The sequence below is a fragment of the Drosophila mauritiana genome, unplaced genomic scaffold (genome assembly GCF_004382145.1).
Source record: "Drosophila mauritiana strain mau12 unplaced genomic scaffold, ASM438214v1 Y_35, whole genome shotgun sequence".
In the NCBI taxonomy this organism is placed as follows: Eukaryota; Metazoa; Arthropoda; class Insecta; order Diptera; family Drosophilidae; genus Drosophila; species Drosophila mauritiana.
This window is the reverse complement of record NW_022881581.1, coordinates 8,885-31,545: the sequence shown is the minus strand read 5'-3', so window position 1 is coordinate 31,545 and position 22,661 is coordinate 8,885. Positions and strand designations below refer to the sequence as shown.

At 42.2% G+C, this 22,661-nt stretch overlaps 1 protein-coding gene across 1 annotated transcript; it reads left to right on the top strand.

The window, feature by feature from the left end:
• The first annotated feature begins 281 nt into the window (after positions 1-281).
• On the top strand, positions 282-2,110 carry LOC117150140. Its single transcript, XM_033316946.1, has 2 exons — positions 282-1,962; positions 2,018-2,110. Exons 1-2 carry the CDS (start codon positions 592-594, stop codon positions 2,027-2,029), a joined length of 1,383 nt encoding a protein of 460 aa, XP_033172837.1. The 5' UTR covers positions 282-591; the 3' UTR covers positions 2,030-2,110.
• Positions 2,111-22,661: the final 20,551 nt, after the last annotated feature.

Below are 22,661 nucleotides of genomic sequence, written 5' to 3'. Positions count from 1 at the left end.
CAATACTTATTTTTAAGGTATGCAATAGTTTATATTAAAGGGATATGCAATGAAAATTTTTTAGTTTCAAAAGTATGCAATACTTCTTTTCTGTTAGGTATGCAACAAGAATTTGCTCTGCCGAAAATATGCAATGCTTTTGAAACTGATTTACACAAGCACAACTATTACGTGGCCAGTCACGAATTCTTTCTTTGTGTTTCGAAGAAGTCAAATGTAAAACTTACATGATTTCTAACTTAACTACCCTGTTAAATTAGTTGTCTAGTTCTGTGGTAGGATGAACACGCATAAGGCCCACTGTACCATGTAGTAGCATAAGATCATATCACCGTTAGAAATAAGAATATTATTGTCATCTCGCTCTTACTTATAAGCTAGCATTAAGAGATAATAATGTATACCTAGCTCACTCACAAACGCATACAGATGTGAGAGAGCATAAGCAAAGTGGAATATGCGAGACGCGGCATTCGGTGGCGTGTAGTTGAAGGGAAAGGTCGATTAAAGAGATTGTGAAATTATTAAAAAGACTAAGTGCCTATATTCATTTTTCGGCGTCCACAACATCAGAAGTGGTCATTACCCACTATGCCTGACACTAAATGGAATCAATTTTCAGTGCTCCAACTAAAGAAGTGGTTGGAAGCTCTTGGACGCCAGACTTCCGGCACTAAAGCGGAATTAATAGTGCGTCTGCAGGCCATTTCCCCAGAAACGCGTGGCGATTCACCGCCAAATAACGGATCAGCAGCAGAAGAGGTGGAAGAATTGGATGGAGCTGCAGCCTGGCCAAAGCAGAGAGAACCACAGGGTGGAGACACACGCACGATCCCGTTCGACGAGCAATCATTGCAGTCAGAATCCCCGGAGAACCTCGATCTGGATCAGCTATCGTTGGTGGATGCAGAGAGAGCCACTCTAAAAAAGCTTCGGGACGAGATAGAGGCAAACATGGCTGTGCTGCAGAGGATCCAAGCGGATATCGACGACGCGAACAAGAGCAAGTCTGCTCATGCTCGCCAGATCAATGACGTCATCAAGAACAACAGCAACGGAAACCACGGCAATGTTAACATATGCGCTAACAGCACCGACGCCAATGTTAACAGCACCGACGCCAATGTTAACAGCACCAAGGTGACTATCGCCACTGATAACATCGATACAGGACATACCAGTGTTGGAAATGAAACCGCTGGTAGTGTTGTTCAGCACCAGAGTCGAAACGTAAACAAGCTTCTGGAATCTCCTGCAACATCGCTTGCCTTGGCAAAAGAGGTAACGATGGAGTTTGACGGCAGCTTATGTGCGCGCAATTGGGTCACGCAGTTTCAGAACATCGGAAAGATTTACAATTTGGACGACGGATGCATGCACATGCTACTAATTGCCAAACTAAAAGGAAACGCACAGCGCTGGCTGCACGCAAGCGCCACACGCATCCTAGAATCGACCGACCAGCTGTGCGAACAGTTAATCTTGACATTCGAGGTCAAGATGTCAAAAGGGGAAATGAGGAACGCATTTCAAAAACGCGAATGGCATCCGGATGAGAAATTTGCTGTTTATTTCGAGGACAAGGTGATGCTGGCCAACGACATCAACATCGATCTAGAGGAGCTCCTGGAAAACATCATTGAAGGAATCCCAGCACCAGCGTTGCGCAACCAGGCGCGCATACAGTGTTTCTCCGAGCCGATGCAAATTCTGCGGGCTTTCTCGGAAGTCCGTCTGCCGAAGCACAAAACAGCAGTTCATCAAAGCAGTTCATCAAAGCACCTTACTGGAGGAGGTGCAGCCAATAAGGACTTACGTTGTGCCAATTGCAACTCCAAAGGGCACTTCGCCAGGGAGTGTCTCAAGCCAAAGAGGGAGCCCGGATCCTGCTATGCCTGTGGGGCATTTGGACACTTCGTCGGACAATGCCCGGAGCGCAAGAGTGCCAATATCAACAATTATGTAAGACTTGTCAAGATTTTTTTTCACAATAGCTATAAAATCCCATTAATTACAGAATGCCTCATAGACACAGGGAGTCCAATATCATTTACAAAGTTAAGCAATGTATCCAAGGAAATTAATTTAGAATCCGCTTCAGAAACCTATTTCGGGCTGAATAAAAGCCAACTGACAATACATGGAAAAATCTTATGTTACATTATAAAAGAAAAAGTTAAATGTTATTTTTATTTGTACGTGGTCCCAGACGAGTCTATGAGTCATAATGTAGTTCTTGGACGAAATTTCATGGAAGCGTGCCAGTTAAAACTGGATCCAGACGCCTTGGGAAGGATAACGGTCAACCCAGTCGATAGTAAAAGATATAGAAAAGCAAATAGTAAAACAGTCAGTTATATTGTTAGTGAAACAGTTAGTGAATTAGTTAGTGAAACAGTTAGCGAAACAGTTAGTGAAACAGTTAGTGAAGCAGTTAGCGAAACAGTTAGTGAAACAGTTAGTGAGACAGTTAGTGAGACAGTTAGTGAGACAGTTAGCAAAACAGTTAGTGAGACAGTTAACGAAGAGGTTGATGAAACAGTTAGTCAAATGGATAATGAAACAGTTAATAAGACAGTTAGTAAAACAGCCAACGAAGCGAGTAGTATAGTTAGTCAAACTGTTAACGAAGCAGGTAGCAAAACGGTCATCGAAAAAGTTATGCCTTTAGCCAACTTCACGACGGATTCCGGACTTTATGCTGCGGTTGTGCCCAGTTATGAAGAAGCTGTTAGAGAAATTTGTAGCATTGATCACTTAGACGATGAGCAAATGAACTTCATATGCGGCGAAAACAATAACCAAGCCTTAAACAGTCAGTTAAAGGAGATTATTAAACGCAACTACTTAAGCGTTAATAAGCCTACCGAGCCCTTAGTCAAATGCGAAATAAAACTTTGTTTAGAAACGTCAAAACCATTTAGCTGCGCCCCAAGAAGACTTGCCTACTCAGAAAAAGAAAAATTACAAAAACTATTAGATGACTATTTAAAAGAGGGAATTATTCAACCTAGTAAATCAGAATATGCTTCACCAATTGTTTTAGTCAAAAAGAAAACAGGAGACATACGACTATGTATAGACTTTAGAAAACTGAACAAAGTTTTAATTAAAGATAATTATCCGATACCGCTTATCGATGACCTTTTAGACAAGCTAGTCAACAAAAAAGTTTTTTCGAAACTTGATTTAAAAAACGGTTATTTTCATGTATTCGTTAATAAGGAATCAGTCAAATACACCTCATTTGTTACACCGTTAGGGCAATTCGAATTTCTCAGAATGCCAATGGGCCTAAAAACTGCATCGGCGGTGTTCCAAAGGTTTGTAAACAAAATTTTCGAGGATCTTATAAGGGATAACAAAGTAATTGTATACATGGACGACATCATGATTGCTAGCAAGAACTCGGAGGAGCATTTAGAAACCTTAAAGGAAGTGTTTATCAGATTAGCTCAAAACAAATTGGAATTACGAATGGATAAATGTGAGTTCCTTCAGACAAATATTAAATATTTAGGATTCATTATAAATGGTGAAGGCATTAGGGCTGATGACAAAGGAATAGATGCCATACAGCATTTTCCAGTTCCAGACAAAATACAAGCCGTTCAAAGTTTTCTGGGCTTATGTTCATACTTCCGTAGATTTATAAAAGATTTTTCAACATTAGCGAAACCTTTATATGACCTTTTGAGAAAAGATGAAAAATTTAAATTTGGGGAAAAAGAAATGAGCTGTTTCTCAACTCTTAAGGAAAAGCTGGTGCAGGCACCGGTCTTAGCAATTTATAATTTCAAAGACGAAATAGAACTGCACTGTGATGCAAGCGCTCTTGGTTTCGGTGCGGTGTTATGTCAAAAAAAAGAGGATGGAAAATTACACCCAATATTTTATTTTTCAAAGCGAACAACAGTCGCTGAGGCAAAATATCACAGTTTCGAATTGGAAACAATGGCAATTATTCACGCACTGCGAAGATTTAGAATATATTTGTACGGAAAACGTTTTAAAATTATAACTGATTGTAATTCTCTTACTTTGACGCTTAACAAGATTGAACTTAATCCGCGAATAGCTAGATGGGCGTTAGAGCTCCAGAACTATGATTATGAGCTCATACATAGAGAGGGTAAAAGGATGCAGCATGTTGATGCTCTTAGTAGATGCACGAATATTCTGATAGTGGAATCAAATACGTTTGAAGACAATTTAGTAATCTGTCAAGGCAAGGATCAAAAAGTTCAAGAAATCAAGAAACTGCTGGAAAAAAATGAACATAAGTTGTTCGAAATGAGAAACGGAATAATTTATAGAAAATGTAACGACGGCAGACTTTTATTTTATGTTCCCACAGACATGGAAGATCATATTCTATATAAATATCACAATGAGATCGGACACATAGGTAGAGACAAGATGTTAGATGTTATTTCGAAATCTTATTGGTTTCCCAATGCCAAAGACAAATGCTTGAGCCATATAGAAAATTGTTTAAAATGTGTTGCGTTCTCCCCTAAGACAGGCAAGGAAGGATTTCTGCACTGCATTCCGAAGGGCAGCAAACCGTTCGAACTAATACATATCGATCATTACGGCCCAGTCGACTCAGGCAGATCCTAAAAACACATTTTTGTTGTCATCGATGGTTTTACGAAGTTCGTACGTTTATACGCCACAAAGACCACTAATACAAAAGAAGTCATTACAGCCCTGAAGGACTATTTTAGAGCATACAGCAAGCCTAAATGCATCATTTCAGATAGGGGAAGTTGTTTTACATCCAAGGAATTTGATGACTTTATGTTAGAATTCGATGTTAAGCATATGAAGATTGCGACTGGTTCACCCCAAGCAAACGGACAGGTTGAAAGAGTCAATAGAAGCCTAGGTCCAATGATAGCGAAACTGGTACAACCAGAGAAAAGCATATATTGGGACACAGTAATAGATAAAGTTGAGCACGTCTTAAATAATACACAGCACCGCAGCATCAAGCAAACTCCAAGCAGAGTTCTTTTTGGTGTAGAGCAAAGAGGAAAAATAGTAGACGAATTAAAAGAAAAACTAGAGGAATTAGAAAATACTGAAGAAGGTAGGGATTTGGTAAAAATTAGAAATGAAGTTAAAAATAATCAAAAAAAGGCTCAAGCGTATAATAAAACACATTATGATAAGACCGCCAGACAGCCATCAGAATACAAAAAAGGAGATTATGTGATGGTTAAAAATTTCGACAGTACAGCAGGCATCTCTAGAAAATTGATTCCAAAGTGTAAAGGCCCATATGTGATATCTAAGGTATTAAGAAACGACAGATTCTTGTTAAAAGACGTAGAAGGTTTTCAGATATCTCGTAACCCATACCAAGGTGTCTGGAGCATCCAAAATATTAAGCATTGGATAGGCAACAAGAAAAATAAACGAAGACACAATTAAACAATAATAATAATATAATAACAGATTAATATAGTATGTACATATGTATAAATAAGGTAAAAGAATTCATCATACAACTAAGCAATCAATGTAAACCATGATCAGGGGATCAGCTAGTCAGGACGGCCGAGTTGTGGTAGGATGAACACGCATAAGGCCCACTGTACCATGTAGTAGCATAAGATCATATCACCGTTAGAAATAAGAATATTATTGTCATCTCGCTCTTACTTATAAGCTAGCATTAAGAGATAATAATGTATACCTAGCTCACTCACAAACGCATACAGATGTGAGAGAGCATAAGCAAAGTGGAATATGCGAGACGCGGCATTCGGTGGCGTGTAGTTGAAGGGAAAGGTCGATTAAAGAGATTGTGAAATTATTAAAAAGACTAAGTGCCTATATTCATTTTTCGGCGTCCACAGTTCGAATTTCAGTTGGGCGCCAATTATGAAAAGGTGTTTCCCGCGATGGTCCAGAGACTTCTCCCTCAAGGTTACAGCGGTGGTAGGACGTCTTTCGTCGGAGTCTTCTACTGAAGATTAGGTTGGAGGGCTTGACTTCGCCCCCTTTGGTTTATTGTCTAGCCTTGTGGCGTAGCAATCTTTGTAATTAAAACAATTGTTATTTACGGCTTTAGCCGGAGCACGTTCTGTTTTATTCTGGTGCAAAACTGAGACTGAAGAGTTTACAAAATGTGGAGCTAAGTTTACCCTAACAGCAATGCATCGCGCCATCAAGACGAGTCGGCAAAGCCGACTCAGCATTTCTTGCAGCGTGAGGCAACACTTCGAATAAGAAGAGTCAGCCTTCCGTTGCCGGACGTTCATTGCACAGAGCGCTGAACTCCATTCTGGCGCGTCAGCATTCTATGTGTTGAGCTACTTAGTTGCTATGGATCACATTTTTCAGCTCCTTTACGGGCCTAATGTAGTTTTTTGCCGCGCCGGTATCGATTAGCATCTTTAAAGTTCTCCCAGCCAGCCGTCGTTCAATGAACGGCAACCGGGAGCGTCCCCTAAAAAATTCAACGAGTCGACACTGGGAGCGTACTCATTTTCGCTGTCGATTTCCTCGACTGCAGCCTTTGCTGCCTTCTCATACTCCTCTTGGGTCTCTTTTTGCTTAGGGGCCTTTTGGACAACGTTATTAAGCCGTTGTCGTCCCTGTCCTGTCGAGCGTTCTGAGGGATTGCTCCACTTAAACGCGTTCGATACATTAGGGTGATTCTGATTATGTTCAGCGCGCTGCCTGAACCTGGAGGATGGATCGACCTCCATAGGCTGGGGTGCTTGCGCCTGAGTGTCATTGTTCGTTTTCTGTCGTTTCAAGAAGTGGGGATTTCTGTCCTGTCCCTGTTCTTGTTTATTTGATTTGCCCTGGAAACGGCTCTTGCCGTCTGCCGCCGAATGCGCTCGCTCCTCTACGGCCTTGGCGTAGGAGTTAGCAAACATGCTTCTCTCTATGCTTGCCTCTGCTTCTCTAGCTAAGGCCAGTGCATATGGCAAGTCTTTGGGTTGCGCCGGGAAGACCACAGCTCTAAGGGACTTTTTGAGCCCTGAAATAAAAGCATGCAGGGCGTCGGCTCTGACCTCAGCATTAAGCAGGTCAGCACCCTCTTGATCATGCGTCATTACGATTTTGTTTGTGACAAGCGTTAGCTTCTTTTCAACTTCATCGTAGTATTGCATTAATGGTAGGTCTCCTTGCCTAACCATTTCCAATCCTTGCCTCAACAGGCGTAAGGATGTTTTGTCTGAGTACGTGCAGTCTAATCTGGCCAAAATGGCATCGAAGTTCAATACCGTATTATGGGATAATAGTAGAGCCCCGGCTGCGCCACGGATTTTATTCCTTAATATGGCAACAGCCTGATAATGGGCACTGCTGCCATTGTATGGTTTAAACAGCTCGTAGGCGTATATGGCCGATTGTCTCCAGGCCACATACTCGTCTTGGGTACCGGAGAACTCCGGTACCGATTTTATTATGTCAAGGGGAATTTCGCACCTAATCTCGGGGTTGACAGAGACTTTTTCATATGTTATGATTTGCGGTGCTTCCACCTGCAAACTCTGTACCCGCTCAGCTAGGGAATTTAGTTGAACTTGGAAGTGGGATTGCTGTTGCGACAATGCCTGTCTGACGGCATTGTCGATAAGGGCTTGAATCTGACTGGGGTCCATGTATTATGTACCGGTGCCCTATCCAATGTCTGACCTAATGCTTGGCCTACTTGCTCCTCGTCCCAGCTATCCTCGCTTTCGTATTCGACCTTAATACTTCTATTTATTGATTATTGTTTTGGCCCAGATGCGGGGCCTTTTACCTCGCTCCCCCTCTTTGTGGCTGACCGTCCCACATCGCTAACAAACAACAGTATAAAACATGCAGACAACACCCGTCGCACCCAACATACGGTGCTTGCGTCCGGTGCATCACCACTGCCTAAAAATAGTAAAAAAACTTATTTACCGTTACCTTTTTCCATACTCTTTTCTACTCGAGTTCTCGTATAGTGATCCACAGATGCTCTCCATACGCTTTCACTCCATACTTTACCACTTACTTCGGCGTGGCTCTAGACTTTGTCGAATACTTTGTAAAATATGCCTTCATCTTATTATTATATATTATTATAATTATATATATTATATTATATTTTATTATATTATATATTATTAATATATATATATATACGTAATTTAATTATTATATATATATATATTATTATATCTTATATATATTTTATTAAATATTATTATATATTATTAACGTTATTATTATTTAAATATAAATTATAGTAAAAATAATAGTAATAGTAATAATGCTAATAGCCGAATCTATGTACATAATGTCACAAAATTCATTTCAAAAAAGACTTTATGTAAGAATATTTATCATTAGAGTATTCAGCTAGCGACGTTTGAAAAATTAATAAGGCAATGATTCGAAACGGGTGGCACCCATTGAGTCCATCAAAGAGCAAAGACATGAGCACAAAAATTTTCTTGGGTATTCCCTTTACCCTTCATTTCTTATACCCGTCACGCTTCCTCCCATACAAATTTTAGGCGTACAAAAATGACCAGAGAACTGCAGCCCGCATACAAAAAATGACGTGCGGCCGATCGTTGACTGTGCGTCCACTCACCCAAATGGTTATTGCGCAGCAGGCCTCGGGTGTTTTTTTACTCGTAACAATAACACCACGTTGGTAAAACACTCGAGTATTTTGTGTTGCCGCAAGTAGGGTGTCAAAAAACACGGGGTGCCTAGAGTACCGAGTGTTTATCGGGTGGACGTAGAGTGCGAGTGGCGGGCTGCAGTTCTCTGGTTGGCACATCACAAATATACTGTTGCCGAGCCCAATTGATCGGCTAAGTGGAGTGGCAAGAAAAGGTATGCAGTAAAATTATACCAAAGTATGCTATAATTATTTATCTGTTGAAAGTATGCAATAAAACTTTGATACTCGGAATGAATCGTTTTATTAGCAGGGGTATGCAACGAAAATATTTGGTTTCGCAAAAGTATGCAGCACTTATTATTATATATATTTTATTAAGATATGCAGTAGTTTTTATTAGAGTGGTATGCAATGAAATTTTTTAGTTTCAAAAGTATGCAATACTTATTTTTAAGGTATGCAATAGTTTATATTAAGGGATATGCAATGAAAATTTTTTAGTTTCAAAAGTATGCAATACTTATTTTTAAGGTATGCAATAGTTTATATTAAAGGGAAATGCAATGAAAATTTTTTAGTTTCAAAAGTATGCAATACTTCTTTTCTGTTAGGTATGCAACAAGAATTTGCTCTGCCGAAAATATGCAATGCTTTTGAAACTGATTTACACAAGCACAACTATTACGTGGCCAGTCACGAATTCTTTCTTTGTGTTTCGAAGAAGTCAAATGTAAAACTTACATGATTTCTAACTTAACTACCCTGTTAAATTAGTTGTCTAGTTCGAATTTCAGTTGGGCGCCAATTATGAAAAGGTGTTTCCCGCGATGGTCCAGAGACTTCTCCCTCAAGGTTACAGCGGTGGTAGGACGTCTTTCGTCGGAGTCTTCTACTGAAGATTAGGTTGGAGGGCTTGACTTCGCCCCCTTTGGTTTATTGTCTAGCCTTGTGGCGTAGCAATCTTTGTAATTAAAACAATTGTTATTTACGGCTTTAGCCGGAGCACGTTCTGTTTTATTCTGGTGCAAAACTGAGACTGAAGAGTTTACAAAATGTGGAGCTAAGTTTACCCTAACAGCAATGCATCGCGCCATCAGACGAGTCGGCAAAGCCGACTCAGCATTTCTTGCAGCGTGAGGCAACACTTCGAATAAGAAGAGTCAGCCTTCCGTTGCCGGACGTTCATTGCACAGAGCGCTGAACTCCATTCTGGCGCGTCAGCATTCTATGTGTTGAGCTACTTAGTTGCTATGGATTATGTTATGCGTTGTTAACTTGCACAACCATTTGATTTTCTATTAATCGGCCCACAAATATCGGTATGCACTAAACCAGAATTTCTTTTGCACCATTCTCACTGGCCTTTGGAAATTGCTTTACACTAATTTTGCCTTTGCACACGACTCACAGACAATGTTTTCGTTAAAATGTAACTTCATGCCTCTTACCAAATTTTCTTAATCATTTTATTAAGGCTTCTGAAATTTAGTTGTCCGAATCTGTTATGCCATAAATTTGCACATTGGTAAAATTTATTCTTGGCATCTTAAACAGAAACAAATTTCACGTTTCTCTGCCTTTAGTATTACAGTTTCGTCATTCTCAATTCCACTCGTGCCTTTTTCTGAGAATTTCACGCAAAAACCTTTTTCGATCGCCTTCGACACTGACATAAAATTATATTGAAGTTCCTGTACATAAAGAACATCAACCAGCTTTATTCGAATTCGAGCCATTTCACAATCACTGTACCTCTGCCCACGGACTCAATACAGTTATTTCCCACCAATAGAATACGCTCTATGTGTTCTTTAAATTCCGAGAAAATTTTTCGCTCACAACCCAAATGAGCAGTGGCTGACTATCGAGACACCATATGCCTCGCGACATTTCACTCACTGCAGAATATGAGCTCTGATTCTTATTATTTTCAGTTTCCTTTCGAAAAATTTCTTTCTCTACACTTAACAGCTTTGTGCCGCGCTGCCCACACGACCAGCACTCAAACGATTTTACACTTTTCATATGGCGTCTTCGTAGGAACCGTAATTTTTCGTATTGCTTTTCGAGGTAGGCTGTTTCGACCCGAGTCACGTATGCTCTTTTCTCGAAAACTTCTTCGCACTCTTCGTTCACCCTATGTCGTTCAGCTTCTCGAGAAGCTTCAATTTTACAGTTGAAAACGGGTCCAAAGTATCGCGCGTTTGCATGGCAACTACGAAATCAAAGCTATTTTAAAGTTCATTTAGCAGCATAATCACTTTAGGTTATTACCTAGTAAAATATCGAGTTCTTCCAATTCCAATAAAAGAGCTGTTTTGCTGTAGCGCTCTCCGCTCTTTCTCTCAAACAAAAACTCGAGAGAGCCTGTAGCCATCTCTAGAGCCACGGCCAAACAAAGACACTAGAATAACAAGATGCGTAACGGCCATACATTGGTTTGGTACATACACTTTTTTGGTGAAGGCCAAATTTGCGCTTTCCGCTCGCTAATGCTGAGAGCGTATGAAATCTAAAAATAATTTGCTTGCTTGTGTGATAAAAACAAGAACGCGGATATGTGTGCGTGTTGTTCTAGAAATTTCGTAGCAATATGATGATATAAAATATGTAGTAGGCTAGAGGTACACATACATATGTTCAGTATAGCAACATAGTATATAAACATTAAGTATATAAACATTAAGTCTTTGTTCGCTTCGGGTGGCATTCTCTCTGTTTCGCAACATCGGCTCTGTAGCAACAAGCATAGAGGCAGATCGCAAATGGTGAGGGAGTCAGTCGAATGCTAAAGCTGAAACACGTGAAGTACCAAATAAACCAAGAAGCCAACTCCTGTGTTTTGTGTTTTATTTAATAAGAGGTCTTATAGTACCCCTTCATTATCAGAAGTGGGCCGATCACGAGCCAAAGAAGAAAAAAAAATGAATATAAGCAATGTATCAACGGCGCAAATAATAGGGTGGTTGAGTGAAGTAAAAGAACCAACCACGGGAACAAAAAGAGAATTGATTTTGCGTTCGAATAATTTAACAAACGAAAAGCGAAATCAATTGAAACTATTATTAAAAAGCGAGGAAGAAGATTTCTACGGAAGCAGCAATAATAATGTTCAAAAAGGAAAAAGAAATAACGGAAAAAGACGGAGAGCATAAAGACGACGAAAGTGACAACGAAGCTGGAGATAGCAACGAAGACGGCGATGAAAAGAGCACGGTGCGCAACAACAAAAGTAACGGCGAACATGACGACAGAAGCGGGGTACGCAGTTACAAGAACAACAGTGCAGACGGCGCCCGCAACAACAACGGCGACGGAATAGCGACGAAAACGAAGTTTGCGGCAGCGAAGACGGCGACGAAGATGCGGGGGTGAGAAAAGCAACAAAGAATGTGGCGAGAATAAACGAAATACAGTGAGACAAGCTGTGCAAAATATGGATTTATTATTGCGTATGGCTACCGATGCAGTAATGAATTTTCGGGAGATACATGTGCGCGCAAATGATCTTACAGGTGAAAAATATAGACAGCGTTTATGGAATAAATTAACCGTATATAAAGATGTTAAACCAAAGAGGACAACTCTTGCGTTTGTAATTTTTTAAATAAGAAGACTTATAGTACCCCTACAAATAATAATTATTTATGTTAAATAATTAATTATATGTAATATATGTAATAATCGGTACCCAGGGAATACCAGGGGGCCATTACAATTGTAATGGGGTCCTTATATTTATTAGCCCTTCGAGTCGACTTCAAATATTTTAATGTTTAACATTAAAACATTTCCATGTTCCCCAATTAAGTTATTTTTCTAACTATTGCTTTTATATTTTGCGTCCATTTTTTCAGTCGCCAATTATTTAAATATCGGCATTTAATGCTCAACAATAAATTTTTTATAAATATTTGTTTTTTATTATTTTTAAAATATTTTCGAAAACTTTAATGTATATTTTGCAAAATACTAAAAAATAAATCAGATGTGCCTTTAATTTCGCGAAGTCTGAGGCACGAAGTGCGGACGACCAAGCACTCCACGTCGCAAGCTGAATAACCCTAATGACAAGTATTCTAATATAAAGTCATTTTCGAAATTTATTTTGTTATGTACATAGATTCGGCTTTATTTAATAAATAACAACGTTAAGGGCAATGCAAAACAAAATTTTTCGCTGGTGCCAATTGATAAAAAAGAATATAGTGAACGGAACTTCTAAGGGAAGAATATATTTTGTCAAATTTACAATGCAGGAGCATTACGTGTGCACACATACAGTTGTCTGCTGTTGCTGTAGCGCTCTCCGCTCTTTATCTCTCGAACAAAAACTCGAGAGAGCCACCTCTAGAGCCACGGCCAAAAAATCGCCGTGCCAAAAAATCGCATGCGTTACGCATCCTTGTTATTCTAGTGTCTTTGGCCAAACCAATATATGGCCGTTGGCCATCTTGTTATTCTAGAGTCTTGAACGAGCCACCAAATATTCACGAACATGTCATTCTCAATATTTTTATTTTTTAACCGTTTGATTCAACAAATGAATTGATCTTTAAATTTCAAAAACTTCATCTCGCGTTTTCATAAAAACACCGTAACGTATCTGGATTTGTCATCATAAAATCACACAGTAACGTGCACCACCATTGATTTTCTATTAACGGCCCACAAATACGGTATGCATAAACCCAGAATTTCTTTGCACCATTCTCACTGGGCCTTGGAAATTGCTTTACACTAATTTGCTTTTGCACACGACTCACAGGCAATGTTTCGTTAAAATGTAACTCATGCCTCTACCAAATTTGCTTTACACTAATTTGCCTTTGCACACGACTCACAGGCAATGTTTCGTTAAAATGTAACTTCATGCCTTTACCAAATTTCTTTAATCATTTTATTAAGCTTCTGAAATTTAGTTGTCCGAATCTGTATGCCATAATTGCACATTGTAAAATTTATTCTGGCATTCTAAACAGAAACAAATTTTCAAGTTTCTCTGCCTTTAGTATTACAGTTTCGTCATTCTCAATACACTCGTGCCTTTTTCTGAGAATTTCACGCAAAAACCTTTTCGATCGCCTTCGACACTGACATACAATTATATTGAAGTCCTGTACATAAAGAACATCAACCAGCTTTATTTCGAATTCGAGCCATTTCACAATCACTGTACCTCTGCCCACGGACTCAATACAGTATTTCCCACCATAGAATACGCTCTATGTGTTCTTTAAATTCCGAGAAAATTTTTCGCTCACACACAAATGAGCAGTGGCTGACTATCGAGACACCATATGCCTCGCGACATTTCACTTCTGCAGAATATGAGCTCTGATTCTTATTATTTTCAGTTTCCTTTTCGAAAAATTTCTTCTCTACACTTAACAGCTTTGTGGCCGCGCTGCCCACACGACCAGCACTCAAACGATTTTACACTTTTCATATGGCGTCGTTCGTAGGAACCGTAATTTTTCGTATTGCTTTTCGAGGTAGGCTGTCGACCCGAGTCACGTATGCTCTTTCTCGAAAACTTCGTCGCACTCTTCATTCACCCTATGTCGTTCAGCTTCTTCGAGAAGCTTCAATTTTACAGTTGAAAACGGGTCCAAAGTATCGCGCCGTTTGCATGGCAACTACGAAATCAAAGCTATTTTGAAGTTCATTAGCAGCAATCACTTAGGTTATTACCTAGGTAAATATCGAGTTCTTCCAATTTCCAGAAATTTCTACAAATGACTTCACATGGTCTGCCACTTTATCACCTTGGCTTCATTTTAAGCGAATGAGTTTTGATAGAGCTGCATTTGAATAACGGTCCGACGGGCTTATGTATTTTTTCAAAAATATTTTCCCTTGCATCACACACGACTTAATGGTGCATCATTTGGGATGGTTGGAGAGCAAAATTATGCTCGACAGAGCTTCGCGTCTTTAGTGTTCCATTCGTAGACCCTGGCACTTCATTGGGTTCCTTCTGTTGTTTATGAAAGGTGCTCCAAGTGTGGAATACTGACAACCATAATGGGAAGATCCTAATCTTCACCCAAACTCAGCGAATTGAGAGCAAAGGCTGAAAGAGTAAACGCGAAATAAAAAGTCTTGAGCCGCGTGTCCGAAAACGAAGAAGTTTTATTTGAAACTGAAACTGATACACATAAAAATGCCCAGCTTCATGCGGCTGCTTATTTACTAATATATATACATGTGTATGTATGTATGTTCTCATACAAAATTACATATGCACATGTGGGCATTGCTTATATTCAACAGCCTTCCTCAATGCCAACATGTTTACAAAAAGAAAACAAATTTAACATTTTCATAAACCCATTATGCTTTCCTTTGAAAGAATTCTTTGTCATAATGTCTGCTATCATCTCATTCGTAGAAGTGTACTCTAAACACAACGTGACCCCTTCATGACTTCTCTAATGAAATGATATCGAATGTCGATGTGCTTCGTCCTAGAGTGATGAACCGGGTTCTTCGCTAAGTGCTGCGCACTCAGGTTGTCGCCATGCATAACCGTCGGGGTCTTCAGATCACCGCATCCGATCTCCACTATTAGCCTTCGTAAAGCTATAGCTTCCTTGCAAGCCGTGGTCAGAGCATATACTCGGCTTCAGTACTGCTCAACGCCACGCTCTGCTGCTTCTCGGACTGGTCCGCCAGATACTGGTCCGCCAGACAGGAAAACAAATACCCTGTGTATGACTTTCGGTCCAAACGGTCGCCTCCCCCAATCTGCATCCACAAAGCCGGTAAATGCCTGACCGCACTTTCGATAATGCAGCTTGACGTCCACAGTTGACGCCAAGTACCGGAGGATTGCTTCACAGCCACCATGTGCTCAGAATGCGGGTCCTGGTTCCTCTGAGCCAACTTCGCCACCGAATGTAGTATGTCTGGTCTGGTAGTAAGCCCAAGCACATTAGCTCACCAATTGTAGACTGATACTGCCCTGCGGCACTGCTCACCCGAGCACACCACTTGATGCCCTGCATCCAAAGGTGTCGTCGCTGATCTACAGTTCTCGCTGCCATATACCCGCAATAGTTCTTTTAAGTACGCCGTGCATACGTCCATGTGATGCAAGTACAATTCACACACCGCTTCTCTTTGTCAAACAGACGGTACCCCTTAGCCGCTATTGAATATCCAATCATACGATATTCCTTTCCTTTGGATTCGAATTTGCCTTTATGGACTCCTTTGTCCAATGCCACTGCTATGGCACCAAAAACCTCAAGTGGCTCACTGCTGGTATTTTTTCCCAACTCCGATTGCAGCAACATGCACCTAGCCATTTCTACTAGCGTGCGGTTGGCTCGTTCTGCAACTCCATTTTGTTGGGGAGTGTGTGGAACAGTCAGCTGTCTAGCGATCCCATGTGCCTTTAAATAGTCATCAAAAACATTATTGACGAACTCACCACCATTATCGCTCGGATACATTTTATCTTTGTACCTTTTTGTCGCTTGACCAGTTTCTTAAACTCGACAAACTTAGTGAAGACCTCATTCTTCTTCCGCAAGAAATATACAAAAATCCGCCTGGACTTGTCGTCTATGAAAGTGAGAAAGTACTTTGATCCAGCAAGTGAAGGTGTGCTAAATGGCCCGCACAGGTCTGAATGGATCATATCCAACAGCTCCTCAGCTCTGCTCCTCGTTGTCTTCGGAAATGGTTGCACATGGATTTTTGCCAGCATGCACGTCTTGCATACTGCGTCTGGTTTGAAAACGACCTTTTCAACACCGTACACCATCTTCTTCCTCACCATTCCTGTCGGCTGCTTGTATTCAAATGGCCATACCTTTTTATGCCATAGTGAACCATCCACCATACAAATTACCAGCTCTCATTACACGTAGTATTCGCTCGCCCTCCTGAATGACGTCAGCGTAATGTGGTCCAAAATTGACAAAACATTTATAGTGAGCTGCACGGCTGACTGACATAAAGTTGCCGTCAAATCTGGGACGAAGAGTACGTTATTCAATACCAGAGTACATAAATCAGTCTTCAGCTTCACTGTTCCTATGCCTTTGCTAGTAGGAATCCATTTCCAGCAAGACTAATTTTTTCAGTGCGCTCTTCAAACTCAGTAAAAACACTTCTGTCACAGCACATGTGACTGGTAGCCCCGCTATCGAGACAACCACAGTGTTTTGCCAAAACCACCACCATCCAGCGCATTTAACAAGCAGCATTGTTTTTGTGTCGCGCTCTCTTTGTTGACTTTCTCGCGACGACAGTTCGCTTAAAATGCCCACGCTCTCCACAGTTATAACAAACTACGTCTTTCCTCTTCTTTGCGCTCGGCCGAGCTTCTCTCGCCGGCGCCTGTGGCTTATGTACTGCAGTAAATGCCTTTGCGCTCTCCGTTTGTTTTTCTCTCTGCTGCTCCGCTCCTCCCCTTCTCGTGTCTTCCTCGATCAGCTTTATACATAGAGCATCGAAAGACGGCAGCTCGTCGCGCGTCTCAATGGCGACAACGAAATTCTCGAAACTCTCTGGAAGGCTCGACAGCAAAACAACACTGCGCCATTTCTCGGTGATACCAATTTCCACCGCATCAAGGGCATCAAAGATTTCCTTAAATTCTTTAATATGTGACGATATACTCTGCCCTTCCAACAAACGTTTGCTCAGCAACTTCTTATACAGCATGACCGTTCGTAACGGCCCTTTCGGCTGGGGGACATCCTGTAAAACTTTACATGCCTCAGCCGCAGTGAGACACCCTTTTACATAACCAAGTTGCGAAGACTTCACACTCAAGATGATGGCGGCCAATGCTTTTTCATCTTGGGATTGCCTGCCAAGCACCAGTATCAACCTCAGGTTTTCACGGACCTCCTGAAACCACCTTCCAAAAAATGCGTGCACCAACACTGAACGCATCTGGATGCTCCACTTTCATAGGAGCCATCCTCCAGCTATCGATTTGATACAGGTTTACTCATTCCGGCAATCTTGAGTAGACTCCAAAATCTAACTCCTGAGTTTCACTACACGTTTCTCCTTTAGGCAGCTCCTAGGGCGCTGGGCCCATAACCTTTGTTTATTGAAAAGGTGCTCCAAGTGTGGAACACTGACAACCATAATGGGAAGATCCTAATCTTCACCCAACTCAGCGAATGAGAGCAAAGGCTGAAAGAGTAAACGCGCATAAAAAAGTCTTGAGCCGCGTGTCCGAACACGAAGAAGTTTTATTTGAAACTGAAACTGATACACATAAAATGCCAGCTTCATGCGGCTGCTTATTTACTAATATATATACATGTGTATTATGTATGTTCTCATACAAAATTACATATGCACATGTGGGCATTGCTTATATTCAACACCTTCACACTACCACATTACACGTCCCATAATCTGAAGCTATCAAGAAGACTGCGCATGGACATTGGTCAAATGTCATAATTGCTCTCATCGAGCTTATCAATTTTGACCGTAATACTCATTTGGAATTTTTTTTTTTGTCATATTGACAAATACACTATTTATAGTCACTTTTCAAATCTTCTTTTTCGTAAAGACAAATTCACTCGATTTACCGCACCAAACTCGTGTCTGGGCCCATAACATTTTATGCAGAAGTTATTGTAACTAACTCAAATTATGTATGCTTGCTGCACGCAGGCAGCGTTAGAATATGCGAACAATGAGTGATCGCCGATCAGTAGCTAAACACTCAAAAAGGAATTAACCGTTGCTCGCAGGCAACTCGAGTTATTGAGTACACAAGTAGTTGAGTGATTCTTACATACATCATTGTTCATTATACATAGTTGTTTAGCTATTGAGCTTTTTCAATAGCTGTTGCGAAAAATAAAGAAAACTGAAAAAAAGTTTGTTTATATTACGACACTGTTTATTTTGCGAATTGTTTAAGTCAGCTAGGGCCTAAGCTATGTCTTTCCGAAACACGACGAATTGGCAATTGGCGGGCAGACAGCCGAAATGCAGCGCCCAAGTTAAACGTAGGTAGCTAACAACAACAAACAAGGGAATGAGCGTCGTACAGATAAATGCGTGCGAGAGCAGCGGGTTTTGCACTATGGGCATCGCAACTGCTACCACTGACTAATTTGGCTTATAATATTAAAGAATATGAGCTTAGTCTACTGCACAGTCTGGCTGCATGACCCAACATCCTCCCCCATTGGAAGCTTGGCTTTCAACAGAGTCCTCAAGGGGAAGCAGACACAGCTTGTTCACTGCCCGCCTCATTACTCCAGACGCCGGTCCTCAATTCTGCAACTCGATCGACGCCGTCTCTGCCAGGAATCAACTGCATGACTCTCGCCAAAGGCTATCTCATTGGGGGTAGATTCTCGTCCTTAACAAGAACGACGTTGTCCACGGCTACGCCAGGCTTTGGGGTGCGCCACTTGGAACGCTGCTGGAGCAACGTCAAGTACTCTGCCTTCCATCGCGACCAAATATTTGCTGAAGAAAGGAGATGCGCTGCCAAGAGTCAAGCCGATTATAGTTTAGGCTCCTATATCTGGCTCGTCAAACACGAAGGCGGACCACATTGAGAAAATGCGCCGGAGTGAGGACATCCAGATCGGCAGGGTTCTCTGAAATGGGAACTAAAGGTCTGGGAGTTAATAACTGCCGAGATGTGGCACACCAGCGTCCTCAGCTCGTCGAAGGTCAGAACCGCCGTACCCACAGCGCAGTAGAAATGATGTTTGGCCGTTTTCACCGCTGCTTCCCAAAGTCCACCGAAATGGGGCGACCGTGGACGGATGAACCGCCAGTCAATCGTCTCCGAAAGGCAAAAATTCTGAACGGAGCCTTGATGCTCGCTGCTGAGAAATAACCTTCGAAGTTCCAGAAGTTCATTTTCGGCGCCGACAAAGTTGGTGCGTTGTCTGACCAAATTTGCTTCGGCTTCCGCCGGGTGCATATGAACCTCTTGAGTCCGCACAGAAACGCAACTGTCGAGAGATCCTTGATCAGCTCCAGGTGCACTGCCTTGGTTACAAAACATATAAATACGCAGACGTAGCATTTAACCGCGGGCTTGTTGCGACTATCCGACTTGTGAAAGAAGGGTCCACAGAAGTTTATACCAGCCACCTCAAAAGCGTGAGATCCTTCCAAGCGCTCTTTGGGAAGGTCCATTATGGCTGTATCAGCCGCGGCTTAATCCGAAAACATCTGATGCACTGTTCACGGCCTTGGTAACCGTCTTCCTCCCCCCAATAGGCCATATTGGGATCGAATTGCACCCAGAAGAGTCGAGGTCCGGCATAAAGATTGCTTTCATGGTAATGCGAGATAATTGCTAGAGTCACCGGATGGGACCTTGGAAGGATTTTCGGGTGGCGCCATCAAAGTCCATGACGAATTCCGGAGGCGACCGCCTACTATAAGAAGTCCAAATTGATCCAGGAACGGCGAGGGCGATGATATGGGACTAGACGAGGAAACTCTTCCCAGCGTTTTTAGGGACTGAAGGTCTCCCATAAATGCGCGCGCTGCACCAACCGCAGCATCATTTGAGTACCCTCTTGAATGTGTGCGACGGTGAGCCCAGGATGACGAATTCCATTACAAAATTTGTAAATGTATGCAAAGAAGAATTTGCAAATTTGGAGTAGCATTACATCCACGTACGGCGACTTTACGATGAACACACTTCGACGAAGCTCAAGCACCGGTTTGTCAGGACAAACAGCTGTTGGCCAATCCCTTTCAGGCTCCGTAAGATAGGCGGGTCCATGCGACCAGAGTGACGATCGCTAAGCTCAGACGGCAGGGATCCTCTGGATAAGATGTCAGCCGGATTTAACGCGGTTGGAACATAACGCCAAGCCGTGACATCTGAAATTCCGGGTCGGCGAGCTGCAGGTTTTCTGGAATCTTCCAGTCCCCAATGTCCACATTAGAACTTGGCTGGCGATCTGTGATATTGGGAGCGATAACTGCTGTTATGCTCGTTGAGAAAGTCCGAAGTGACAGACCGAATCGCAATTCCTACCGAGAATCCATCAGTCGCGAAAATTGGAATCCCCGATTACAGTGACGGAGCCGGACGACTCGACCTCTTAAGTGAGATTGATTTGCAAACCGAGAGGTGACCAAGTGCAGTTGAGAGCCAGAATCTAACAAGGCCCTGCAGGGAACGAACAGTCCCGATCGATTCTGCACTAGAACGGTTGCAGTGGCGAGCAGCACAAGGTCACACCGAGATCCTGGGCAATTAGAGTAGAAGAATTCGAAAGCGGGGCAGAAGGCTAAGTGTGGGAGCTTGAAGACACCGGAACACGTGGCTGCGAGGAAGGCCATCTAGATGGAGCAGCGTATGATGCCTGATTCCACAGGCGCGGTAGCGGATCGAGCTGCATTGACATAGCTGATGACCTGCCTTTAGGCAATTTAGGCATAGTGCTAGTCTCTTTGCCTCGCGCAGACGATCTACTGGCGCAAAGTCTCTAAATTGCTGGCAATAATATATGGCATGCTCTGCACTATGGCAAAGCATGCAACCAAGAGAATTTTGGGTGGTAGCAACTAGCGTTGAACGATTTCTGCCCACCTGAACCTGGCGCATTAGGTTGCCATGGCGCAATCCACGGCCTCCAAAGTCCTACATCGCTGTCCAGGAATGCAGCCATCGATTCCCACGACGGAATAAGGTTGGCAAAGACCGGATCCTCCAAGCGCTCCTCCCATTAGCTTGGCTCGCCGCATCCAGCTTTTGCAGCAGCACTTGCACTATGATGCAGCCAGCGATTTGCTCAGTGGTGCCCAAACCCTTCAACGCACGAATGTGAGCGTTAAACTTGTCCGACAATTCCCGAAGCGATGCCACTGAATCATTCCGTACTACCTTTAAACCCAGAATCTCGATAATGTGCGCCTGAAAAACGAGACGCAGATTATCAAACCTTTTTTGAAGCAACTCTAAAGCCGCTTCGTAATTGCTGTTTGAAATCTCCAATGATCGGATAGTTTCCAGCGCTGAATCCCTCAAACATTACCGCAGATGTTTAAATTCTCAATGTTGGAGAGATCCGGATGGCTGTCGATTATGCTCGTGAACACGGAGTAAAATAAGCCCAGTTTGCGTAGCCTCCGCCAAACGTTGGCAGCTGCACAGGCGGCAACGGCATCGGCCTCGGCCGCGCCTGCGTTTGAGGACCACTACACTGGTGGGGCACAACACCTTCCGCAAGCGTTGAGTGCGGCGCGAAATGCACATTGCGTTTGGCTATTTCCGCGCGCACACTAGCCTTGAATTCAACGATGAATTCATCGAAAGACTCGCTCATTTCACTGCCAATTTCGTCGAAGTCCAATTCCTCCAGTTCTGTATGCAGAACATTGAAGGCACTTTCCAGCTCATCAATCTGCTCCAGCCTCACAGTAAGAGTGGGTTCGTCGTATCCGCTTAGCGTCTCATTAGACAGCGACGTTTGTAGCCTCTGCAACCTGCTGAACAGCGCATTGGCTTTGCGCTTTAAAAAGGTCACCCTGTTTTTGTCACCATCAGCGGGCATAGCAACAAATTGCCTTTAATTCGGTTCAGCGGGAAGATGAGCACAAAATAGATGCCGAAAATGCAAGCGGGGTCAATGCACGTAACGATATATGTAGCAATGTATGTATATATGCAATGCTAGCTCGCTTAAACACAGCCACCATCACCGAAATCTCCACTCACTTGTCCAACCGATTGCGATTTAATGTATTTATATTTATTTATAAACGGGATAAGTGCATTAATTAATGCATGCAAATTAACACTATCACGTCGGGGTCACCAATGTTTAGCTATTGAGCTTTTTCAATAGCTGTTGCGAAAAATAAAGAAAACTGAAGAAAGTTTGTTTATATTACGACACTGTTTATTTTGCGAATTGTTTAAGGCAGCTAAGGCCTAAGCTAAGTCTTTTCCTAAACACGAGGAATTGGCAATTGGCGGGGCAGACAGCCGAAATGCAGCGCCCAAGCTTAACGTAGGTAGCTAACAACAACAAACAAGGAATGAGCGCCG

Coding starts and splice junctions, on each gene's coding strand:
- LOC117150140 (XM_033316946.1), top strand. CDS start 592: ATGCCTGACACTAAATGGAATCAATTTTCAGTGCTCCAACTAAAGAAG.